This window comes from Hyaena hyaena, unplaced genomic scaffold, assembly GCF_003009895.1.
Source record: "Hyaena hyaena isolate Hyena2069 unplaced genomic scaffold, ASM300989v1 scaffold_889, whole genome shotgun sequence".
NCBI classification, from domain to species: domain Eukaryota; kingdom Metazoa; phylum Chordata; class Mammalia; order Carnivora; family Hyaenidae; genus Hyaena; species Hyaena hyaena.
The window spans coordinates 79,382-103,649 of NW_024081523.1; the positions used below are offsets into that span (position 1 = coordinate 79,382).

Below are 24,268 nucleotides of genomic sequence, written 5' to 3' on the forward strand. Positions count from 1 at the left end.
AATGAGCCACCCAGCCACCCCTGTTTGAAATGTTTTTTAGCTTAAAAAAACACTCTTCGAAGGTTTTAGAGCTTTTGGCGGCAACTGGCTGGCTTAGTCGGAGAAGCATATAACTCTTGATCTCGGGGCTGTGAGTTTGAGCCCCATGTTGGGTGCAGAGATTACTTAAATACATAAAACTTAAGAAAAAAGTTTTAGAGCTTTTATAAATTGATTGGACTTTTACAGATAGTAGGTAATTTTTTTTTAAATGAGTGTCTTTGACCTTAGAGCAGATACATTTGTTATTAGTAATCATACCTGAAACTCACAGATATGGAAACTGTTAAAGTACGAAAAACATCTCAATTTGTAGTGGGGGAAAAAAGGCAAGTAAAGAAAAATCCAGAGAGGCTAAGTCATTTCTCCACCTGCTTGTGCACATTTCTGTGCAATCCATCAGGGGACAGCTGGGATTAATTATTTGGAAAACTTTCTAGCCTTCTAATCTCACCATGCCCCACATTCTTGTCATTTCTGGCCATAATCCAAAATATAAACCCTTTCTGCAGTCTCATTTAAAAACTTTTTTTTTTCTATTTTCATTCCCCCAACCTAATATTCCGCTGTTTCCCATACTAACTTTACCACTAAGCCCTCTGGAATGTCTGGTAAACAAAATACTCTAAATCGCTGAACTGAATACAGGTATCCTCTTTTTGAAAGTTCATGTTTTACCACTTTGCTTTTATGCAAGACCTACCTTAGTACCTGTTTTTGCTAACAGAAAAAAGAAATCTAATGGGGTTTTTCACCTTTAAAAAAGTGAAGGGCAAAAATATCAGTGTTTATTTTTGCAGCTAGCTGTTTTAGAAGCGGCACTAATGGTGAGCATCAGTGGCACTGGCAAGCTCCTTCCTTGGGAACTACACAGCATCTGAGCATCAAGCAGCCAGAGCTTTGAACTGTGCCTGTAAGCATCCGTGCCTTATGTTGACTTGGGTATCCATTAACAAGATGTGTGTTAAGGTACCAGAAAAGCCTAAGTCATTTATTGGGTCTGGGAACCCTCAAAAAAAGCTTGCATGTAAATTTATGGTAATCGGTTCTTCCCTTTATGCCATTTCATCCTACGAAATGTTTCATTGGAATGCCCTATTTTGATTTAAGAGGTCTTCGTCACTGGCCTCTTTCCAGGGTGGGTGGGTTGTTTATTTATATATTTATTTATTTTGCTTGTTTCACGTATTTCTTTATTGAGAACTCTGGCTCCAGGCTCCCCAGTCTTTCACAGTTCATTTCGGATCCTGCCATTCATTCTCCTAAATGACTTAAGTTTCTTCATGAAGAACTTTTATTTTTTGAGAGAGAGAGAAAGAAAGAGAGACGGAGACGCAGAAGAAGAGACTCCTAAGCATGCTCCAAGCCCAGCCGGAGCCCAATGGCCCAATTGTGGGGATCGATCCCACAACCCTGAGATCATGCTTAATCCACTGAGCCACCCAGACTCCCCTCTTTATGAAGAACTTTCTAATTTCTAGTACCTCACTGCCCACATCTTGGTTCTTGACACTACCAAGCCTATTCTTTCTACCTGTGAAATCTTTAAATATTTTGACTTCGGAACCCTCCCTTTTCTCTCCCTCACACCAGCTCTCCCATCTCCATAACCCCTCAGTTTTTCCCTCTCAACTCTATTCCTCCGGACTTTACTTTTCGGCTGAGCCTGGACTCCTTAGGTGAAATCTCCACCCTTCTTTGCTCCTTAGCTGTCCCGGCAGAGTTCCCTCCCGTCCCCACTTCTTTCGAGCACTCAACCTATGTCAGAGGACGGCAGGAGCGGGGAACGACACTGACCAATATTGACTCAGGACCCAGGACTGTAGATGGTTCTTCTAACTTTCTTACTTTTCCCAATTATACTTCAACAATAAATTCCTTTAATTTTCATTACAGCCTAGGAATGACGATTCCTTCCAAAGCCCTTGCCGCGATACAGCTCCTTCAAAAACGCAGGCGCAGTCGCCCTCGCCCCGCCCAGGCCTCGCGGGGCATGACGGGCAAAGGGGTGGGGCTCGGCGCGGGGGCGCGCGGGTAGCTCGCGCTGTGCGCGCCCCGGCGGCAGCGGGGTCCTGGTGGGCTGCGGTCCGCGCGCCGCCGCGGACGCCCTCTTCGGAGGTGGGCGGGGCAGACGGAGGAGGCGCGAGCCCAGCGGAAGCCATGTTTGTGGCGCGCAGCATCGCGGCGGACCATAAGGATCTCATCCATGATGTCTCTTTCGACTTCCATGGGCGACGGATGGCTACCTGTTCCAGTGACCAGAGCGTCAAGGTGCGCGCGGAGCCTTTGGGTGGGACCGAGCCCAGAAGGAGGGGGAGTGAGAGCGTGCACGACCCGCTGTTAGAGCGGAGGGAAGGCGCGTAGAAAGGGGACTACTCCGGATTTTGAGGCACCCCGCTGGACACGAGGTCTGGAGCCCAAGGAAAGTGGGCGGCTGGCCTGCTCCGCCCAGCTCGGCCCAATATTGTGGGGTCACAGCCGCTCCCCCAGTGGGGGGGGGCACGCTACTTTGCGCCTGCGCGGAGGGGGAGGGCGGGCTGGCGTCATAGCCACGTGCGCGCTCCCGCCACTGGGGGCCTTGGGAGCACGCGGGTTTCACCTGCTGCAGTTTGGGTCGTGTGGGCGTGGGAGCCCCTCGGCTTAGTCTGCGGGAGGGCTTTGTCAGACTGCGCAAGCGTGGGAGTGGTTGTCCTATTACCACGGTGGTTCAGCCAAGGGATCTTTGCCTCGCTCTCTGTGATGCAGTCAGTTCAACGTGGTGTGTTAAGTGCCGTGGTGAGCTTGTTGCTCATCTTGGGGAGATTGTTCTCTCCTTGTGTTCATATAGGAAACTCACCTTTTTTCGCTGTAGAAGAAACATCTATCCGTTTATATCCAGTGACTTCTCTACGTGCTATTAAGGAAATGGAGTGCTTGTTTCATAAAGATCGTGTAAATGTCTACACTGCTTTGGCCAGCAGAATTTTCTGTGATAAGAGGATGGTTTTGGGGATTTAGGAACTTTAGAGATTATTGTAGTGTAAACGACAATAGACTTGAAGATGAAAGCTGGAGTGTGGATTACTTGGCATTTGCGGCAACTCCGAAAATAACTGAAAATCTGAAGGATAGTTTTTACTGCTTGTTTTTCACGGTCAAGTTTGATACCAGTGATCCCTCAAAGATGAATTACAACTAGTGTTCCCTTTCGAAAAATAGTGTCACCAAATCCATGGGATGATTATAGTGTTCTAATTACTAAAAGGTTTAAAATTACTTGTTTTTTTTTTTTAAATTGTGGTAAGCTAACCATCTTCAAATCTACATTACAGTTCAGTGGCATTAAGCCCAGCATTCACGTTGTTGTGCAACTGTCACCACTATACATCTCTGGAACTTTTTCTTCATTCTATACTAAAACTCTACTCAATGACTCCTTTTTCCACCCTGCCCCAGACCCTGGTGACTTCTAATACTCTTCTTCTTCTTTTTTTTTAATACGTTTATTTATTTTGAGAAAGAACAAGCGGGAGAGGGGCGGGGAAGGAGGGAGAGAGAGAGAGGGAAGGAGGGAGGGAGAATCCCGAGCAGGCGCCTGCTCAGCGCAGAACTGGACATGGGGATTGATCTCCTGACCCGCGAGAGCATGACTTGAGTTGAAATTAAGAGTCAGGAGCCCAACTGACTGAGCCACCCACCTGCCCCTATAATGCTCTTAATTTATAAGTTTCACTATGCTGGGTATCTCATATAAATGTAACCATATAATATTTGCCCATTTGTGTTTGGTTCATTTCACTTACCATGATGTTTTCTTTTTCTTTTTTTTCCTTTTTCTTTTTTTTTTTTTTTTTTACAAATAGTTTATTGTCAAATTAGTTTCCACATAACACCCAGTGCTCATCCCCACAAGTGTCCTCCTCCATGCCCCTCCTCCCTCCCCCCCACATCCATCAGTCCTCAGTTTTTGTCAGCATTCAAGAGTCTCTCATGGTTTGCCTCTCTCCCTTTCCCCCACCATTTCCGCCCTTCTTCTCCCCCTTGTTCCTCCGTCAAGTTCCTCCTAATCCTCCTATACGTGCAAACATATGATATTTGTCCTTCTCTGCCTGACTTATTTCGCTCAGCATAACACCCTCAAGGTCCATCCATGTTGCTACACATGGCCAGATTTCATTGTTTCTCATTGCCATGTAGTATTCCATACCATGATGTTTTCAAGGTTCATCCATATTTGTGGAATGTATTGTAATTTCATTAAGACTGAATAATTTTGTTGTACGTGGATACATTTTCTTTAGACACTCATCTATCCACCTGTTATTGAATATTGAGTAATTAATGTCTGTTAAGTGAATAGGCCGTACATTTTCTTTTTCCTCATCCACTTATTACTGAATCTCTAAATCTTTCAGTTTGCAGGTTTTGTCTATTGGAAGTAGCATTGTAATGGAAGTCTTCATTACTTTAAACTTTTGTGTTTTGAATGATTTCCTTAGCCTCATTCAAGTAGAGAAATTAGTGAATGTTTTAAAAGCTTTTGTGAATAATTGGCAGATTGTCTTTTTGAAGGTTATACCATTTTGCAATTGAAGTATTAATTTGATAGGATAATTGTCCATGTCGGGCATTATTAACATTTGTTGTCTAATTTTTAAAATTATGGTAAGATACACAACATAAGATTATTGTCGGAACTGTGTTTAAGTGTATAGTTTAGTGGTATTAAGTCCATTCATATCTGTGCAGCCAGCACCACCATCTATTTACAGAACTTTTTTGTTTTGTAAAATTTAAACTTTATACCCATTAAATAATAACTTCCCATTCTCCCTATCATCACACCCTGGCTGCCCCCATTCTCCTTTCTGTCTCTGTGAATTTGACTAGGTACCTCATATAAGTGGAGTCATACAGTAATCTGTCTTTTTTGTGACTGGTTTATTTCACTTAGCATAGTGTCTTTGAAGTTTGCACATGTTGGAGCATGTGTTAGAATTTTCTTCCTTTTTAAGGCCGAGTACTACATTATCTGTATTGTAAATACCACATTTTGCTTAACATTCATCTATCAGTGGACTTAGGTTGCTTCTATGTTTTTTGCTATTGTGGATAAATTCCGCTATAAATGTGGGTATGCAGATGCCTTTTGGAGACCCTGTTTTCAATTCTTTTGGGTATTTTCCCGGAAGTGGAATTGCTGGATCATGTAGTAATTCTGTTTTTAGTTTTTTGAGGAGTTTATCATTTCATTATTTTTTAAGGGGTTAAAATGCTGTCTTCATAATCTATATTTTGGTTGATAGTAAGATTAAATATTTTGCTTTTGTTTGTTACATAAACAGTTGGTCCTCATTATTAGCAAATTCTGTATTTGTGAATTCACTTACTCTCTACAATTTATTTGAGACCTCAAAATCAATATTCATAGTTATTTGCTTGACATGAGCAGAGTAGCAAAAAATTGGAGTTGCCCGATGTGCATGTTCCCAACTGAGGTTAAACAGGGTGACGCTGCTTTCTATTTTATTTTATTTCATTTCATTTTATTTTATTTTTATTTTTTTAAAATTTTAATTATTATTTCTTACTTATTTTAAAATTTATATCCAAGTTAGCATATAGTGTAATAATGAATAATGATTTCAGGAGTAGATTCCAGTGATTCATCCCCCTATGTCTAACACTCAGTGCTCATCCCAATAAGTGTCTTCTTTAATGCCCCTTACCCATTTAGCCAATCCCCCCCCCATCCCTCCAGCAACCTTCAGTTCTCTATATTTAAGAGTCTCTTATGTTTAGTTCTCCTCTCTGTTTTTATCTTATTTTTACTTTTTTTGTTATGTTCATCTGTTTTGTATCTTAAATTCTTCATGTGAGTGAAGTCATATGATATTTATTTTTCTTTGATTAATTTCACTTAGCATGATACCCTCTGGTTTCATCCACATAGTTGCAAATGGCAAGACGTCATTCTTTTTGATTGCTGAGTAGTACTCCATTGTATGTATATATACCACATCTTTTTTATCCATACATCTGTTGATGGACATTTGGGCACTTTCCATACTTTGGCTATTGTTGATAGTGCTGCTATAAATATTGGGGTGCATGTGCCCCTTCGAAACAGCACATCTGTATCCCTTGGATAAGTACCTAGTAGTGCAATTGCTGAGTCTTAAGGTAGTTCTACTTTTTAATTTTTTGAGGAACCTACATACTATTTTCCAGAGTGGCTGTATTAGTTTGCATTCCCACCAGCAGTGCAAAAGAGACCCTCTTTCTCCACATTCTCATGAACATCTGATGTTGCCTGAATTGTTCATTTTAGTCTTTCTGACAGGTGTTGAGGTGGTATCTCATTGTGGTTTTAATTTGTATTTCCCTGGTGGTGAGTGATGTTGAGCATTTTTTCATGTGTCGGTTGGCCATCTGGATGTCTTCTTTGGGGAAGTGTCTGTTCATGTTTTTTGCCCATTTCTTCACTGGATTATTTGTTTTTTGGGTGTTCAGTTTGATAAGTTCTTTATAAATTTTGTATACTAACCCTTTATCTGATATGTCACTTGCAAATATCTTCTCCTATTCCATTGGTTGCTTTTTAGTTTTGCTGATTGTTTCCTTTACTGTGCAGAAGTTTTTTATTTTGATGAGGTCCCAGTAGTTCATTTTTGCTTTTGTTTCCCTTACCTCCAGAGACATGTTGAGTAAGAAGTTGCTGTGGCAACACGGTTTTCTTATTTGGACTTTCATACTGTAAACAAGTCCTTTTTTTTTTTCTTTTTTTGAAAGAGAGGGAGAGAGAGAATCCCAAGCTTGAACTCTTGAACCGTGAGATCATGACCTGAGCCAAAATCGAGTTAGTGCTTAACTGACTGAGCCACCCAGGAACCCCCAAGTGTCCCATCTCATTGTCTATTTTGTGCCACATTTTTGTTCTTTTGTTGGTAATTTCACGGTCTAAAATTGTCCCCAAGTATAGTGCTGAAGTGGTGCCTAATGATCTTAGGTGCATCAAGGCTGTGATGTGCCCTGCAGAGAAAACTCGTGTGTTAGGAAAGTTTCATTGAGACATGAATTGCTGCTCGCTCTGATTTCAGTGTTAATGAACTAATAATATCCACTAAAAAAGTGTCTTTAAATAGATACATACCTGAAACGAGATTATGTATTGATTAGTTGACAAATATGTTGTGACTCTCACCTGGTATTTCCCCTGAGAGTAGTGGTTCAGTATTTGCGGGTTCAGTGTTTACAGCAACATTGTAGAACACAACTACTACAATAACAAGACTTGACTGTAACTGTAGTTGTCTCTGTTACCTATGAGAGCATAGATTCTTTACCCCTCCTGCTCGGCATGGTGCCTGGCACTCCCCAGGTTCTTTTTTTTTTTTTTTTAATGTTTATTTATTTATTTAGAGAGAGAGAAAAAGAGAGCATGAGCAGGGGAGGGACAGAGAGAGAGAGAGAAGGAGAGATAATCCCAAGCAGGCTCCACATTGTCAGTGAGGAGCCTGAAGTGGGGCTTGATCTGATGAATAGTAAGATCATGACCTGAGCCAAAATCAAGAGTTGGATGCTTAACCAACTGAGCACCCAGGAGCCCACCTCCCCCAGGTTTGTAATAAATATCTGAATGAATGAAAATTTACTTATTGGTTGTGTTATTTTGTGAATTTATGTTCATTTCTTTTGCCTTAATACTGATTCAGTCTTCATGTTTGTCATGTTTGTAGGAATATTTTGTATAAAATATGTCTTTTATTTTCTTATAGGTCTGGGATAAAAGTGAAAATGGGGATTGGCATTGTACTGCTAGTTGGAAGGTTAGTATTTTTACAGTGATTTTTTAAAAAAATTGAGATGTTTACTATTTATTTGGTAGCATCAGTGACTTGTTATTCTTTGAAAGAATTATAAAATGTATGCTTTTCCTAAAATATTTTGTGTTTAACTGTTAAAGTAACAAAAGTGTGCTTCAGAAAACTTGAGAGTAGGAAAATGTGCAATTTCATAGTGTTCTAACATAACTATTCTTGGCATTTTAGTATTTATTACTTATCTGTTCTTTTGCATATTTTTAGTAGTTGTGCTGTTTTGTACAAGTTCTATTTCTTTTCAGCTTTATTCAGACAGGTTTTTACATACCACTAGCATAATCAATTTTAAATGTATAGTTCAACGAATTTTAATACATTTCTACACTTGTGTAGCCCTGAAATTTCCCTTGTGGCTGTTTGGGGTCAATCCCCATTGTCTACCCAAGCCCTAGGCAACCACTGAACTGTTTGCTGTCTCTGTAGTTTTACTTTTTCTAGACCTTTCATATAAATGGAATTCTATAATATGTAGTTACTTGTGTCTGGCTACTTTCCCTTTTCCTTGAGGTTCATTCATATTGTGGCATGTATCAGTAGTTAGATCCTTTATATACAACACAATGGCATTTACTACATTCATAGTGTTAGTACAACTACCGCTTCTATCCAGTTCCAAAACTGTCACTCCAAAAGGAAACTCCTATTTCTTGTTCACCCGAAGTGGGACTTGAACTAATGAACAGGGAAATCATGACCTGAGCGGAAGTCAGATGCTTAATGACTGAGCCACTCAGGCTATAGGTTTTGTTTTTTTAAGTTTATTTATTTTGAGGGAGAGAGAGAGAAGGAAAGAGTGGGAGAGGGACAGAGAGAGAGAATCCCAGCCAGGCTCTACACTGTCATCCCAGCTTGATGTGGGCTTGATCTCATGAACTCCAAGATCATAACCTAAGCTGAAATTAAGAGTTAGACACTTACCAGACTGAGCCATCCATGCGCCCCTATGTGAAATGTTTTAAGACCTTTCTGTTCCTTTTTTTCCCCTTTTGTCAACATGAGAGTTGAAGAATCGTAATTTGGCATTTTTCACATAATAAAGGTAATGCTACTGAGATTTAAATTATTTTTTTCAGAATACAAGGATTTGGGTTTCTCTATATTTTATCAGTCATTGCCTCACTTCCTAGAGTAGTCCACAGTCTAGCCAGATTTCAGAGTCATTTAAGCGTTTTACTGCTGTAGTTTCTGTATACTGTTAGGCTTTTGAAGCAAATAAAGTTGATTAGGCTAAATTCTTAAGCAGGTCTCTGTTAGTACTAGAAGAGGTCAGCTTTATCCAGCTGGGTTTTTCTTTATTAGTAAAATGTTAGAAGGACTTGACTCCAGAAGGGCCATAATCTAAAAAGAGAATATCTTCTAAGAGTCAAAAATTTCCAGAACTCACAGTTTTTTATTTAAATGTAAAATTGAATAATGTTCTGCTCTTACTGAAGTAAAAACATCTATGTTCTGTTTCTGCAAGTAAAACTTTGTATGTATGAAATATGAGTAAAGTCAATTTTTGTTTTTTTGTTTTTTTAAAATAATTCCTCAGACACATAGTGGATCTGTGTGGCGTGTGACATGGGCCCATCCAGAATTTGGACAGGTTTTGGCTTCTTGTTCTTTTGACCGAACAGCTGCTGTGTGGGAAGAAATAGTAGGAGAATCAAATGATAAACTGAGAGGACAAAGTCATTGGGTGAGACATTTGTTGCTTTTGGGGGTTTTGGGGAGGAGGATGTGTGACTTCAAGGAGCATCAGTCTTTTCAAGAACACTTCAGGCACTTGATAAGATGTTACCACTCCTCTCTATGTTTACCAGTTCTATTTTTCCTCTTCCATGTTTTTCTGCTACTTGTTTATTTAATTTTGTCTTGGGCCTGAAGTGGTACTCAGGAGCACTCATGGCATTGTTTAATGATAACTTTCATGATAAATCTGTAGTATTTGCATTGTCCTAGAGTGAGTGCCCTCTCAAAATCCATTAAAATATTGTTTTTTCTCCTTTGGTTACCTTTGCTTTCGTATAAAATATACTCTTCATCTGCTTCTGCTATTCTCTGCTCTTCCCTGATTGGATGTTTGATTTTAAACAAGATTATAATGTGTGTACTAGTCAAGTTCTGTGTCTGTAAAGTGAGAGAATTGAACTAGATTACTTTTAAGACCATTCCAGTGTTTGGTTTTTTTTTAATTTCTTGTGATAGATAATTAGGCACAAGGTATAAATGAATGTTTACAGTAACAACTTTCTCCCCTTTAGCCACACAGTTTGCTCTGTAGAGTCAACCACTGTTGTAAATTTTTTGTGTATTTTTCTGGATATATTCTATGCCTTTATAAGGGCATACATACAGTGTTTCCTCCTCTGTTTACCAGTCCTATCCACCTTCCTCTCAACACTAATGCTTGTATGTTATCAGTACTGCTTTTTTTTTCAGCTGCATAATATAAATTGTGGTAGAACATGCATAACATAATATTTATCATGTTAACTGTAAGTGTACAGTTCAGTGGCATTAATTACATTCACAGTGCTGTGTGCATATTACCAATATCTGTATCACAACTTCATTTTTCCCAACATAAGCCCGATAACATTGAATAGTACCTCATCCTTCCATTCCCCCAACCCCTGGTAACCTCTGTTCTACTTTCTGTCTCTAGGAATTTGACTGCTTTAGGTACTTCATATAAATGGAATCATAGAATATTTGTCCTTCTGTATCTGGCTTGTTTTGCTAAGCAAAATGTTTTTAAGGTCCGTCCATATTGTTGCGTGTATGGACGTATACGTATATCAATTTCATTCCTATTATGGCTGAATAACATTCCATTGTGTGTATATGGCACATTTTGTGTATTCATTTATCTGTAGATAGATAGTTGGGTTGTTCCTACCTCTTAGCTATTGTAAATAATGCTCTAACTCCAGGGATTTGCCACTTGGGGTGCGTCAGATTGAACACAACCCAAGAAAGTGTTGAAAGCAAAAAAACTTTTTATTATTTGTTACAAGGAGACAGCTTCCAAAGCACTGTCTTCTTGTGGGGTTAGGAAGGTTTTATTCAGTGTATTGGGGGCAGGGGCAGGAAGCTTGCATAAATACTTCGCTTGCACATGCCTGGAACGTCAACATGCTAGTGTGTCCATCGATGTTCAAAATATGGTGGAAAACTCCGCCCATAGGAAATCTTAATATATAAGAGGTAGCTTCAGGATAACTTGGGGGCTTCACTGCATGTCCTCAAGCCTAGTCCAGCTCAAACTGGATCACGTAAGGAGATATCAGGTACCTAGTTGGGTGTCTCCTTGGTTAGAACTGTTGGTTCTCCAAAACAAAATATATTCTTTCCCTGCTTTTGTCCCTTTCCCTCTTCCCTTCTGCTGATAGCTTTCAGTCTTCTTATTTGATTAACTTCCTGTTGCATCCTCGCTAACAATGCTACTATGATCATTGTTATATAGATACCTGTTTGAGGTCTTGCATTCAGTATTTTTGCATATATACCTAGGAGTATAATTCTGGCTCATATGGAAGTTCTGTGTTTTAACTTTTGGAAACTGCTAAATTATTTTCCAGAATGACTGTATCATTTTTCATTCCTACCAGCAATGGAGGAGTGTTTCAGTTTTTCCACGTCCTTGCCAATGCTTGCTGGGTTTTTTCCCCCCATTGTAGCTATCCTAGTGGGTGTGAAATGGCACCTCCTTGTGGGATTTTTTAAAAATTTTATTTAATTCAAAGTTAGTTAACATGTAGAGTAATAATGGTTTCAGCAGTAGAATTTAGTGATTAATCACTTAAATATAACACCCACTGCTCATCCCAACAAGTGCTCTCCTTAATGCCCATAGCCCATTTAGCCCATAGCCCTACCCACCTCCCCTCCAGCAGCTCTGTTTGTTCTGTGTATTTGTTTGCTTTCTCTGTTTTTATCTTATTTTGTTTCTTAAGTTTTTTTTTTTTTTTTGCATTTCCCTAATGGTTAGTGATGTTGAACACATTTTTATGTGTAAATTGGTTATTTGTATATCTTCTTTTTTTTTTTTTTTTTTTTTTTTTTTTTTGCATTTCCCTAATGGTTAGTGATGTTGAACACATTTTTATGTGTAAATTGGTTATTTGTATATCTTCTTTTTTTTTTTTTTAATGTTTTATTTATTTCTAGGAGAGAGAGAGAGAGAGACAGCGTGAACAGGGGAGGGTCAGAGAGAGAGGGAGTCACAGACTGAAACAGGCTCCAGGCTCTGAGCTGGCAGCCAGCACAGAGCCCGACGCGGGGCCCGAACCCACGAACCGCGAGATCATGACCCAAGCGAAAGTTGGACGCTTAAGCGACTAAGCCACCCAGGCGCCCCTGTATATCTTCTTGTAGTGTCTTGATTTATAAGAAATTTATTGCTCGTGTAAATTTGGTTTTCCTAATGCAGTTCCTGAGTTACTACTCCCAGAACCCTTGAAATTTCCTAAGTGTTCAGAGTGATACAGGTATCTTTTGTTATGTTAATGAGGTGACTTTGGGAAAGTGCCTAAGGTTGGGGCTGGTTGCCAATGTGATTAGAGGGCTGGAACTTTCTGTCTCACCCCTGACCTCTGGGGAGGGAAGAGGGACTGGAGATTGAATAGGTTGCCATTGGCTAATGTGTTAATCAGTCATGCCCATGTAATTATTGAAGTATCCATAAAAACTCCAGAGAACATGGTTCAGAGTTTTGGGGTTGGTGAACATGTGGAGATGTGGGGAGAGTGGTAAATCTGGAGAGGGCATAGAAACTCCTCACAGTTTCCCCGTACTTTGCTCCATGCATCTCTCCCAACTGGCTGTTCCTGAGTTCTGTCCCTTTATAATAAATTGGTGATCTATTAAGCAAAATGTCTGAGTTTTGAGAGCTGCATAGGTGTCCGAAGTGGGGGCAGTCTAGCACGATTGAACCCTTAACCTGTGGAATCTGATACTGTTTCTGGGTAGATAGAGTCAAAATTGAGTTGAATTCTTGGACAGCTTACTGCTATCCGAGAATTAATTGTTGAGGGGGAGGTCTTCCCCAAACCCAAGTTGGAATTGTTACCAGAATTCTTTACTTTTTTAGGGAAATGTCTTTTCAAGTCCTTTGACCATTTACAAAAAAATTTTTTTTGCTTTGAGTGTGAGTTCTTTATCTTCTGGATATGAATCCCTTTTCAGGTGTGTGATTTACAAATATTTTCTCCCATTCTGTGAGTTACCTTCTCTCTCTCGACAGTGTCCTTTGATGCACAAAATTAAAAAATTTTCATGAAGTCCAATTAATTTTTTCTTTTGGTTCCTGTGTTTTTGGTGGCATATTTAAGAAATCATTGTCAAATCCAATGCCATAAAGACTTTCCCCAAAGTTTTATATTAAGAGTATTATAATTTTTAGCTCTTACATTTAGGTCTTGTGTTCATTGTTACTTAAGTTTTGTAAATGGTGTAAGGTAAGGGTACAACTTCATACTCTTTCTCTCTCTCCGTCTCTCCTTTTCTTTTTCTTCCTTCCTTCCTTCCTTCCTTCCTTCCTTCCTTCCTTCCTTCCTTCCTTCCTTCCTTTCCTTCCTTCCTTTCCTTCCTTCCTTCCTTCCTTCCTTCCTTCCTTCCTTCCTTCCTTCCTTCCTTCCTTAAATAATCTCTGCCTTCAACATGGGGCTCAAACTCATGACCCTGAGATCGAGAGTCACATGCTCTACCAGCTGAGCCTGCCAGGTTCCTCCCACTTCATTCTTTTGTATCTTAATATCCAGTTTTCCCAGTATCTTTTCTGAGAACGACTGTCCCATTGCCTTTCATAGAGGCTGCTTTTAGACTACAGGCTTGCGCAACGGAATGTAAAAAGCAAAGCAAAAGGGCCCACAGTAACCTACTGGCTGAATGTAAACAGGCCCATTAGGCAGCCTACCTCAGAATGTTTATAGGCCCTAACTAACCAATGGGTCACTTAGAACCAGTCACAGTTCCCAAAAAAGGGAAAGTTCCAGAAGTCCTCATACTTCCTTCTTTCCTCTAAATGCAGCCCCTACCCTATGCCTCATAGCAGACAACCTCTGCTTTGCTCCCCCCAACTCCCTTGTGTTCTGTTCGATAAACTTCTATCTCCTTTGTTCAGCCTCAGGTGAATCCTTTCACTGCCCTTGCCTCCAGCTTCCACCCTTTAGGTTGCCCCATATTTAGGGGCCCCCATCTGATCAGGAGAGACGCCTCCCCCTTTCCCAATTGAATGATCTTGGCATCTTCATTGAAAATCAATTGACCATATATAGAGGGTATATTTCTGGACTCTGTTCTGTTCCATTGCTGTATAGGTTTCTTTAATGCCAATATCATAGTCTTTTAATTATTCTAGGTTTGTAGCTTGCATGCTATTCATGGTTTTATAAATTTTTTTAAAAAATTTAATTATCTCTATACCCAACGTAGGGCTTGAACTCATGACCCCAAGATTTAAGAGTCACATGCTCTACCAACTGAGCCAGCCAGGTGCCCCTACAATTTTTTTTAATTAAAAAATTTTTAAAAAATATTTATTTTTGAGAGAGAGAGAGACAGAGACAGAGTGTGAGCAGGGGAGGGGCAGAGAGAGAGGGAGACACAGAATCTGAAGCAGGCTCCAGGCTCTGAGCTGTCAGCACAGAACCCCATGCCGGGCTTTAACCCATGAACTGTGAGATCATGACCTGAGCTGAAGTTGGATGCCTAAGTGATGAGGCACTCAGGCGCTCCCTTTTAAAAATTGTTTTGAAGTTTATTTCTTTTGAGAGACAGAGAGTGTGAGTGGGAGAGAGGCAGAGAAAGTGAGAGAGAATCCCAAGCAGGACCCAAGCTGTCAGCGTGGAGCTGTTTATAGGGTTGAACTCAGACCGTGTAAGATCACGACTTGAGCTGAGAGAGTCAGATGCTTAACTAACTAAGCCACCCAGGTGCTTTGGCCCCATGGGAGGAGAGAAGAGAAATTTATACTAGGGATTTTTCTAGCAGCCAGTCTGAGATGGTTAGTTTTTTAGTATCTGTGAGTTGGGTTGAGGAGTAAGTAGTAACATAGGACTTTTACTTGAACTTAAAGATATAGGTCTCCCCTGTTATATGAAAGTAGAGCATTCTTAGGAGAACTTTTGTAAGCTGAAGTGATATAAAGTGGAGAAACAGTTACTGCTAACTTACATGGAAAAATTTCTGAGCTTTCCCAGAACCAAAAAATAACCTCTTAGGTTTTTCTGGTACCTTAGGACACACTGTGCACAACATAAATTGAGTTAAAGCACAGATGCTCAAAGACACAGTTCAAAGCTTCAGTTGGATGGTGAGATACTGGGTAGTTCCCAGGGAAGGAGCCGGCAGTGCCATTCTTGAAGCTGAGGGTGTATGCTGCCTCTGTAGTGGCTTGCAGAGCAAATTCTGAATGCTATTTTTGCTTTTCGCAAAAGCAAAAATCCTCTTCAGATTTCTTTTGGTTAGTGAGAAAAGGTACTAATTAGGTCTTTTGTAAAAATCAAAGTGGCTTAACACAAACCTTTGAAGAGCAGGGGATACTTATTTATTTGTATTTAGTTAAACAAATTATAATACAACTGTAAATTGGATTTAGTCATTAATCATTTACGATTTCAGCAGTTGTATTGGTATTGATTATTCAGTGGTGTTTGTAGACAAAAGTTTGCAAAGATGCAATCTTTGGAGTCTATGTGATATTCTTTTAATATTGAGATGCCTAAAGATGTATTTTAGTAACCATAGACACTAAAGTGCTGATTTCTCCATTTTGTTGATATTGTCTGTCAGAAATCTAGATTTCAGAAAGTAGCTTGTACATGCTATGTTAGAATTCTGTAATTATCACAATGCCAGCTTTGTACCATTCCCTTGGTTTCTAGTAAATATCTTCTCTTAAAAGTGGATAGTGGTGATCCACACAGGGCTAACTGGCATTTATGCTTGAAAGATGAAGTGGCAGGTCTTCCATTTTACTGTTAAAACATCTTAATTCATTTAACTTACTGCTTGCAGCATGCTTGGTGAGACAAAGCTACCCATGTGAAAATTTGAACATTTTCTGGTTTAGTGACTGGTCTGCTTAAGGGAGAGTACCTACTTTTAATAAAGTTAGACTTTCTAAGGCCAACTTTTTTCTACCATAAAGGGAATAATTAAGTTTATTTTTATATTTTTATACATTAAACATTTCTTGTTTTAATTTTTTTAATGTTTATTTTTGAGAGACAGAGCGTGAGTGGGGCAGGGACAGAGAGAAAGGGAGACACAGAATCCAAGGCCAACTCCAGCCCCTGGGCTGTTAGCACAGAGCCCAAGGCAGGTCTTGAACCCATGAACCATTATATCATGACCTGAGCCGAAGTCAGATGCTTACTGACTGAACCACCCAGGTATTCCATCCCAAAATTTTTTAAATATTTATTTTTGATAGAGCCAGAGAGAGAGTGCGAGAGCGAGTGTGGGAGTACGTGAGCCGGGAAGGGTCAGAGAGAGGGAGACACAGAATCTGAAGCAGGCTCCAGGCTCTGAGCTCACAGAGTCCGATGCGGGGCTCAGACTCACGAACTGTGAGATCATGACCTGAGCTGAAGTTGGACACTTAACTGACTGAGCCACACAGGCACCCTGGGAATAATTATAGGTCACTATTACTGATTGCCAGCTGTGTATATGATCATTTGCTGTGGAGGAAATGGAGGCCTGGGTGGTTTTAAAGTAACTTATTCATGGCTACATACCTAGTAAAATAGTGTGATTTCAGAGTCTCTGTTCTTTCCATTATATCATCCTTTATTTTGTATCTAAATAATTTTTTTTTCAGGTTAAGAGGACAACTCTAGTGGATAGCAGAACATCCGTTACCGATGTGAAATTTGCCCCTAAGCATATGGGTCTTATGTTAGCAACCTGTTCGGCAGATGGTATAGTAAGAATATATGAGGCACCAGATGTTATGAATCTCAGCCAGTGGTCTCTGCAGCATGAGATTTCATGTAAGCTAAGCTGTAGTTGTATTTCTTGGAATCCTTCAAGGTAAGCTTATATAGAAAACCTGATAATATAATCCTAGTAAAACAAATTCCTAATTTTTAAGCTAAGCATTTGATGGTTTAATTAAATGTTAATTCCTTAAAATGTTTTTAAGTAGTCATGTTTTCTATTTTTAAAAATATATATTGTGTAGAATAAAAATTCTCCCTAATCTACCCTGTACTCTGTAATGTCTCTGTCCTCTATTTTTATTCCACAGAAGAAGCCAATCATTGTAAATATTCTGGTGTGCACCTTCTGGCTTTTCCTATGTATATACAAAGAAATTTTTAATGTGTTTATAAACACAAATATTTGCCAATATAAACATGCCACGTAAAGGTAGACCCCAAACACACAGACAGATATAGATGTACATTCTCCCTACTTGAAGTTTGACTTTTTCATTTACAAATAACATTTTGGCTATTTTCCCACATAGTAGTATTAGTCCTCCCTTATTTATTTATTAAAAAACATTTTTTTTTTAAGTTTTGAGAGAGAGAGAGGGAGAGACAGAGCATGAGTGGAGAGGAGCAGAGAGGGAGGGAGGCAGAATCAGAAGCTTGCTCCAGGCTCTGAAGTGTCAGCACAGAGCCAGATGTGGGGCTCATACTCACAAATTGTGAGATCATCCCCTGAGGCAAAGTCTGACACTTAACCAACTGAGCCACCCAAGCGCCCCACTCCTACCTTATTTTTTTAATTGTATAGAGCATGACTCTGATTATATTACAGTTGGTTTTAATTAAACTATTTTTAAAAATTGAAAGAATAATGAATCACTTGGTAAAGAAAAAATTTCAAATAATTCAGAGGAGTATAAAATGAAAGGTAAAAGTTCTTCTACCCCCTAAAAATGTTACTAGTTCTGATTTTATTATTTATTTATTTTTTTAAGTAACTCCCAACCCTGAGATCAAGAGTCGGATGCTCTACTGACTGAGCCACATGCCCCTGATAGTTCTGATTTTAGATTTTAATTCTGATAGTTGGTATTGTATTTTTAATTTTAAAAAATTTTTAAGGATTTTATTTTTAAGTAATCTCTGTACCCAACATGAGGCTCAAACCCCCAATCCTGAGATCAAGAGTTGTTTGCTCAACCAAGCCAGCCAGGTGCCCCAGTTGCTGTTATATTTTTAAACGGTTTATTTATGCCTCTGATTCCTGCTATGTTAGCTTTAAACAGTGTGTATAATCACTATATGAAAGATCAATTTAGCATATTTACAAAGCTTTCCACTTCTCAAGGTATTACTAGATAGATATCTTTTTTTTTTTTTTTTTAATGTTTTGAGAGAGACAGAGTGTGAGTGTGAGAGGGTCAGAGAGAGAGAGAGAGAGAGAGGGAGACACAGAATCTGAAGCAGGCTCCAGACTTTGAGCTGTCAGCATAGAGCCCTATGCAGGTCTCAAACTCCCAAGCTGTGAGATCATGACCTGAGCTGAAGTCAGATGCTTCACTGACGGAGCCACCCAGGTGCCCTGATATCTTTTTGTTCTTTTTAAGATTTTATTTTTCTACAGCCAATGTGGGGCTTGAACTTGGAACCCTGAGATCAAGACTCACATGTTCCACACACAGACTGAGCCAGCCAGGTGCCCCGATAGATACCTTATTTGTAGAAATGTTGATGGTTTTTTAGTTATATCTGTAGTTACCATAATTTCAAGTGATATATACATTTTTCTACTGAGCGATTTATCAATTTTTAGATTGTATATGGACTCACATTTTTTATTTAATAAAGGAAATTAGCTTATTTTGCTTCTACCTCCCATTCACCTATTTTCTATTTTGTTATGTTGCTTATAAAACTGGCAAAGTGTACATTTATATTTACATTCGGTAAATATTTAATACATATATAAGTATTTATGTTAAAATTTCTTTTTGAGAAAGAGACATTGTGGCCAGAAGTGGGGGAAGGGCAGAGACCGAGGGAGAGACACAGAGAAGTGGGCTATAGGCTCTATGCTGTCAGCACAGAGCCTGACACGGGGCTTGAATTACGAACTATGAGATCAGGACCTGATCCGAAGTCGAACGCTTAACCGACTGAGCCACCCAGGTGTCCCAATATAAGCATTTATCTTTTGCTGCAAGTTGTTTCTAAAAATTAAGTAGCAGCCAAATTTATGTTATTAGACTATGTAAATATTCATTATAAATCCAAATCTAATCTTTGTCTTGAAAATTGTTGTTCATGCAGAATATCTGATGTTAACTTCTGATGGATGCTCTCTTTTCTTTCTTGAGTCTTCTGGGTTATATTTGGCTGTCATAATTTTCATATCACATCTTGTCTTTAGATTTTTTTTTTTCTCATTTTGGTGACACACCACTTAAAGTATATTTTTTCTCATACGGATGGGTGGCAAACTTCTTTTAATTCTGACATACCAGAAAACGTCTTCAATTTACCGCATTGTTAATTGTAGTTTGGCTAGTTTTAGGGTTCTAAGTTCAAAATGTAAGAATTTCGAAGATAGTGTCCTTGAGAATCTTTTTAATGTAAGTTTTGTTAATGAGAAGTCTGAGGTCAGTCTAATGCTGGTTCTTATGTAGGTCGCCTGTTTTTCTGGAAGTTTTCAGGATTTTTGTCTTACTACTTAGAACTCTGTTGCATGTATAGTCTCCTAGTTTGTTGTTTGTCATTTTGACACTGTAATGACTTTTCACGGTAGGAAGTTCTGAATTTTATTTTATTATTATAAATATTTGATGTTTATTTCTTTTGAGAGAGAGTGTGAGTGGGGGAGAGGAGCAGAGGGAGAGAAAGAGAATCTTAAGTAGGCTCCACACTCTCCACAGAGCCCAATGCAAGCCTCTATCTCATGACCATGAGACTTATCATGCATGACCTGCGCTGACATCAGGAGTTGAACGCTTAAGTGACTGGGCCACCCAGGAGCCCCTTGAGAGTTCTGAATTTTAATGTAGCCACATGTATCAGTCTTTCCTTTATTGTTCTGGTGCTTTTTGTACTTTACTTGAGGGGTTTGTCACCACATTAAGGTTTTCAAGTGTATTCTGAATGGATTTTGGTTTTGCCTTTCACATTTAGGTCATTATACCTCCTGGAATTGCTTGTGTGACTTCGGGTAGTAGAATTCTAAAATTTATCCAGGATGTTTCTAGGTATTATTTTTTTACATTTTTTATTAGGCAAATTTTCATATCTACTAGAAATGATAATACAATGGGCAGACCATCACACATTCATCATCAATCTGCAATAACTCAAAGCTACTCTTTTTTCATCTGTGTATGACTTCTCACTGTCCCTCTTCCCCCAGTAAAAAACTGGATTATTTCAAAGTAAACCCAGTCATATACTATTAGATGTTGGTCTTTTTTGATTCATCCAGCTTGACATTTAGTGGTCCCTTTCAAAATGAAGGTTCTTGTCTCAAATTGGAGATTTCTTATGATTCTTTTTAAAAAATTTTTATGATTCTTTGATAATTCTCTAATGTTCTCTCTGTTCTGTCTTTATGGAACTCATCTTTGAATATTCTTGGATTTACTGTCTCATGTTTTAAAAATGGTTTGGAGGTTTACTACTCTGTCATCAAGATCTCCTGCTCGTTTTCCAGGTATCCATCCAGTCAGTTTTTGTTACATTGATACGATATTTCTCTGAGGATCATAATTAAAATTTTTAAAAATTTGTTTCTTTCTTGAAGTACAGCCAGGTCTCCTTATTTGCAGTAGTTATGGTCTATAAAGTTCAGTGAACACTGAATGAGCTGAACCATTGCTCCTGTAATGGGAACACAGGGTCCAAAGCACCTGGGCCCTGGGGGGCTCAAATGGGCCAGGTTTGGCCACTTGCTGCTAGTAAATCCAGAGGCAGAGAGATGAGTAGTCATGGAACAATAGAGGAATTTATATTAGCGAGGGCCACACTGGGAAGACACTGGACTAGTGTCACAAAAGCTGTCTCCAAAGTGCTGAAAATATTTCCAGGCTTATATAAGGAAAATATGGGATAAAGGTCAGGTCAGTCACTGCCTTGAGCTCATTCACTTTTTCACTTTGGTCTTGCTGGCAGCAGGGCAGTTGATAGTTTTGGGTCTCATTATGTGATGCTTGCTGGCTGAGTCTTTTGCCTGAGTTAAGAGATAAGTTGGAAAAAACTTCATCAGTTAGAAAGTACAGACTGAGGTCCAAATGGAGGCAGTTAAGGGGACAAGTGTGTCTTTCACTCCTTTGGGAGATATGGGATTGGTTTCCCATGAGCCTTTGGTCACGTTTTTGTCACCTTATAAATATTTAACCTTGTTTTATGAGTATTTGTGTTTAAAGATACCCTTTTTTGAGCATATGTTGCTGATTCATTAACATTGAAGTCTGCCAACAGCATTAAAACTCAGGGCTGAACAAAGCTTATCTAAAGCAGTATTTTCTCCATAAAGCACTTTGTAGCCTTCTTGCTAAGCTTAGAAAGTAGACTGCGCTTCAGCCCCACCCCCGGGGGCCATTTTAAATAGTGAAATCACCAACACAAAGCATAAAAATGTGAAAAGCATGGTGGTAAGTAGAAGGCAACACTTGTTTTCAGCATGAGAGCTGAAATAGAAGGCAGAACCTTATCTTGTTTGATCTCAGCATGGACTGCATAGGTCAGATGACTCATTTTTTGCAGAGCTGCCCCAAATATTGAATTTTGGGGGTTATAAACACATAGGCCAAGGAAACCGAGGAAAGAAGCAAGCCGGGGTAAGCCAAATTGCCAAAATCAGGAGGACTTGACTTTTGGGATGGAGCACCATAATGTATTTTGTTACTCCTTGTTCCTCTCCCTGCCAGTTTTGGGGTGCTGTTTTATTTCAGAATCTCTTTCCTCTTTTAAGTTCATATCATCCCACTTATCCTTCTTAGACTCTCTTTAGCTAGAGCCTAGTTAGCTGCCAGCCAAGGGGTCTTCTGATTGCAGTTCTTTAAATGAATCATTTCATGATTGCCCCCTTACTCATTCGTATTCTTTGCATTTATTGAGGAGGTTGGAATTTGTGGAATTTCCTCCTCAGTGATACTGATAGAGCTCTTTTCTTGTCCCCCTTGCATGTCTTCTTTCTGCTTCTTGTCTTCCTGAAATTCCTTTAAATTTCTTGATTTCTGATGGCACATTGATTTCTAGGACTGTTAAGATGGTGTTACTCTTTAATCATTTCCATGGAATCTTAGGAGGGAGAGGAAGGAGAGAGATGTAGGTGATCAATCTACTTCAGTCAGAGAACTGAATGAAGGGTTTGTCTCACTGTTTAATTGTGAGTCATATTTGGGACACAGTTTTAATGTGAATAGCTTATTTCTGGATGTACAAATGAGGTAATCTTCAGTTCAGGTTGTTATCTGGATGTTTTATAATTTCATTTAAAAATGTTTTTATTTATTATTTATTTTTAATGTTTATTTCTGAGAGAGAGAGAGACAGCATGAGCAGGGGAGGGTCAGAGAGAGAGGGAGACACAGAATCTGAAACAGGCTCCAGGCTCTAGGCTCTGAGCTGGCTGTCAGCACAGAGCCCAACACGGTGCTCGAACCCACGAACCATGAGATCATGACCTGAGCCGAAGTCGGACGCTTAACTGACTGAGCCACCCAGGCGCCCCTAAAAATGTTTTTAAATGACTGAACTGGCTGGCTCAGTCGGTGGGGCATGTGACTCTTGGTCTCAAGGTTGTGAGTTCTAGCCCCACATTGGGTGTAGAGGTTACTTAAAATAAAAAATGTTTCTTAAAAGATTTATATTTTCAGAATATTAGAATGTTACTATAAATGCCTTTGCTCACATATTTAACATTAGAAAACAAAGTTATATTTTTGAACATTGAAAACAGGAAGTTTATGAGAGGCAGAAACTACTTGGAATTTATCTCTTTGAATGGCTAAGATATATTTTATTACCTTACTACCTTCCCAGATTTACTTTATTACTGTAGCACTTTCCAATTTACTAGGTATTTTTTTTTATATAGGTGACTTCATTTCTTTATCATTTAATAGTAAAAAACTAAACCTTTTTTTTTTTAATTACTACATTCTGTTGTCACCTTTATGAGGTTGGCAGATGACACTGTCAAGGTCAGCTCTTAAGGGGTAATGTTCATAGAGATACTACTTAATCTAGATGAGGGAGGCAGAGGAAATCAATATTGAGGTAATTAGGTATAGAAATGAAAAAAATAATGTAATCTAGAGTTTACTTCAGTAGAGTTCGTTATCTTAGTACTTCTCTTTTGCCTTTTTAAAAACCTAGAGAAGAGAATGACATGTGGGTAGCATACCTTCTTGAGGTGTGGTCTTTTTCTCCTTTTATCAGGATTTCTTTCTTTTTTTTTTTTTAAGTTTATTTATTTTGAGAGAGAGGGCCCCTGAGGGGCTCAATCCCACAAAACCCTGTGGTCATGACTTGAGCCTACTGAGCCATCCAGGCATCCCCAGGGTTTCTTCTTTTTGTACAAAGCATTTAAAATTTTTTTGTCATGAATTGGTCACCATAGGATTACCTTTCATTTCATAGTTAATGACCAAATATTTCAGGAAGAAGAATTCTAAGACCTAGTGGCTGTCTTTTTTGTTGTTGTTGTTTGTTTGGTTTTGTTTGTTTTTTGGCTCTTACTATTATTTTTTTTAATCTATTGAATGCTTGAAACTTTTTCTTTTGGGAAAAGAGCTACTTTCTGTCAGTAAGAGGGGCAAGAGGAAGGTATTATCTGTCTCCACGTTGAGCATTCTCAAGGACGCACCCTCCCAAGGTGCAACTGTGTCAGATGTGTGGCAGAGATCTTGTCACAGTAGTGGCATGCTTATTTGTGGGTTGTAGAGCTACTTGATGACACGTTTTTTTTCATCCTTTGAAATAGATGTATATTAACTTTATACTTATGTAAAATAGTTTTTACTCTTCATTTCTAGCTCACGTGCTCATTCCCCCATGATAGCTGTAGGAAGTGATGACAGTAGTCCAAATGCAATGGCCAAGGTTCAGATTTTCGAATATAATGAAAACACCAGGTTAGTACTGCTTTGGTCTTAATTATTGTTCTTAATTGTTTTTAATTTTTTAAAATGTTATTTCTTTATTCATTGATTGAATGATGCATGATTCATTACATATTTACTAATTTCCTAGGCTATGCCAAGTTGTGCCAGGCTACCATAATATAAAATTGAATGATATAGAGGAAAAGGTGACTGATTTCCTAGTATATTCCATCTTGCAGAGAAAACAAACAAAAATAGTAAAAAATGGTGATGAATTTTATAAACTGGTAGAATCAGTATGTTAAGGGTTTACTACACCTGGGGAGAGAGGGCCAGGAAGGTTCAC

General features: G+C 39.0%; 1 protein-coding gene across 3 annotated transcripts in view; it reads left to right on the top strand.

Annotated features, from left to right (window-relative positions):
- Window positions 1-2,078: 2,078 nt before the first annotated feature.
- The window catches only part of SEH1L (SEH1 like nucleoporin), a 31,987-nt gene continuing 9,797 nt past the window's right edge, over window positions 2,079-24,268 (top strand). For 2 of the 3 annotated variants that reach the window (XM_039220436.1, XM_039220438.1), the window contains exons 1-5: window positions 2,079-2,310; window positions 7,797-7,847; window positions 9,436-9,582; window positions 16,714-16,925; window positions 23,854-23,952. In XM_039220436.1, the coding sequence (XP_039076367.1) occupies window positions 2,200-2,310; window positions 7,797-7,847; window positions 9,436-9,582; window positions 16,714-16,925; window positions 23,854-23,952 (620 nt within the window). In that variant the 5' untranslated portion in view covers window positions 2,079-2,199. The remainder of the gene's footprint in view (window positions 2,311-7,796; window positions 7,848-9,435; window positions 9,583-16,713; window positions 16,926-23,853; window positions 23,953-24,268) is intronic. The other variant, XM_039220437.1, reaches the window with a different exon arrangement.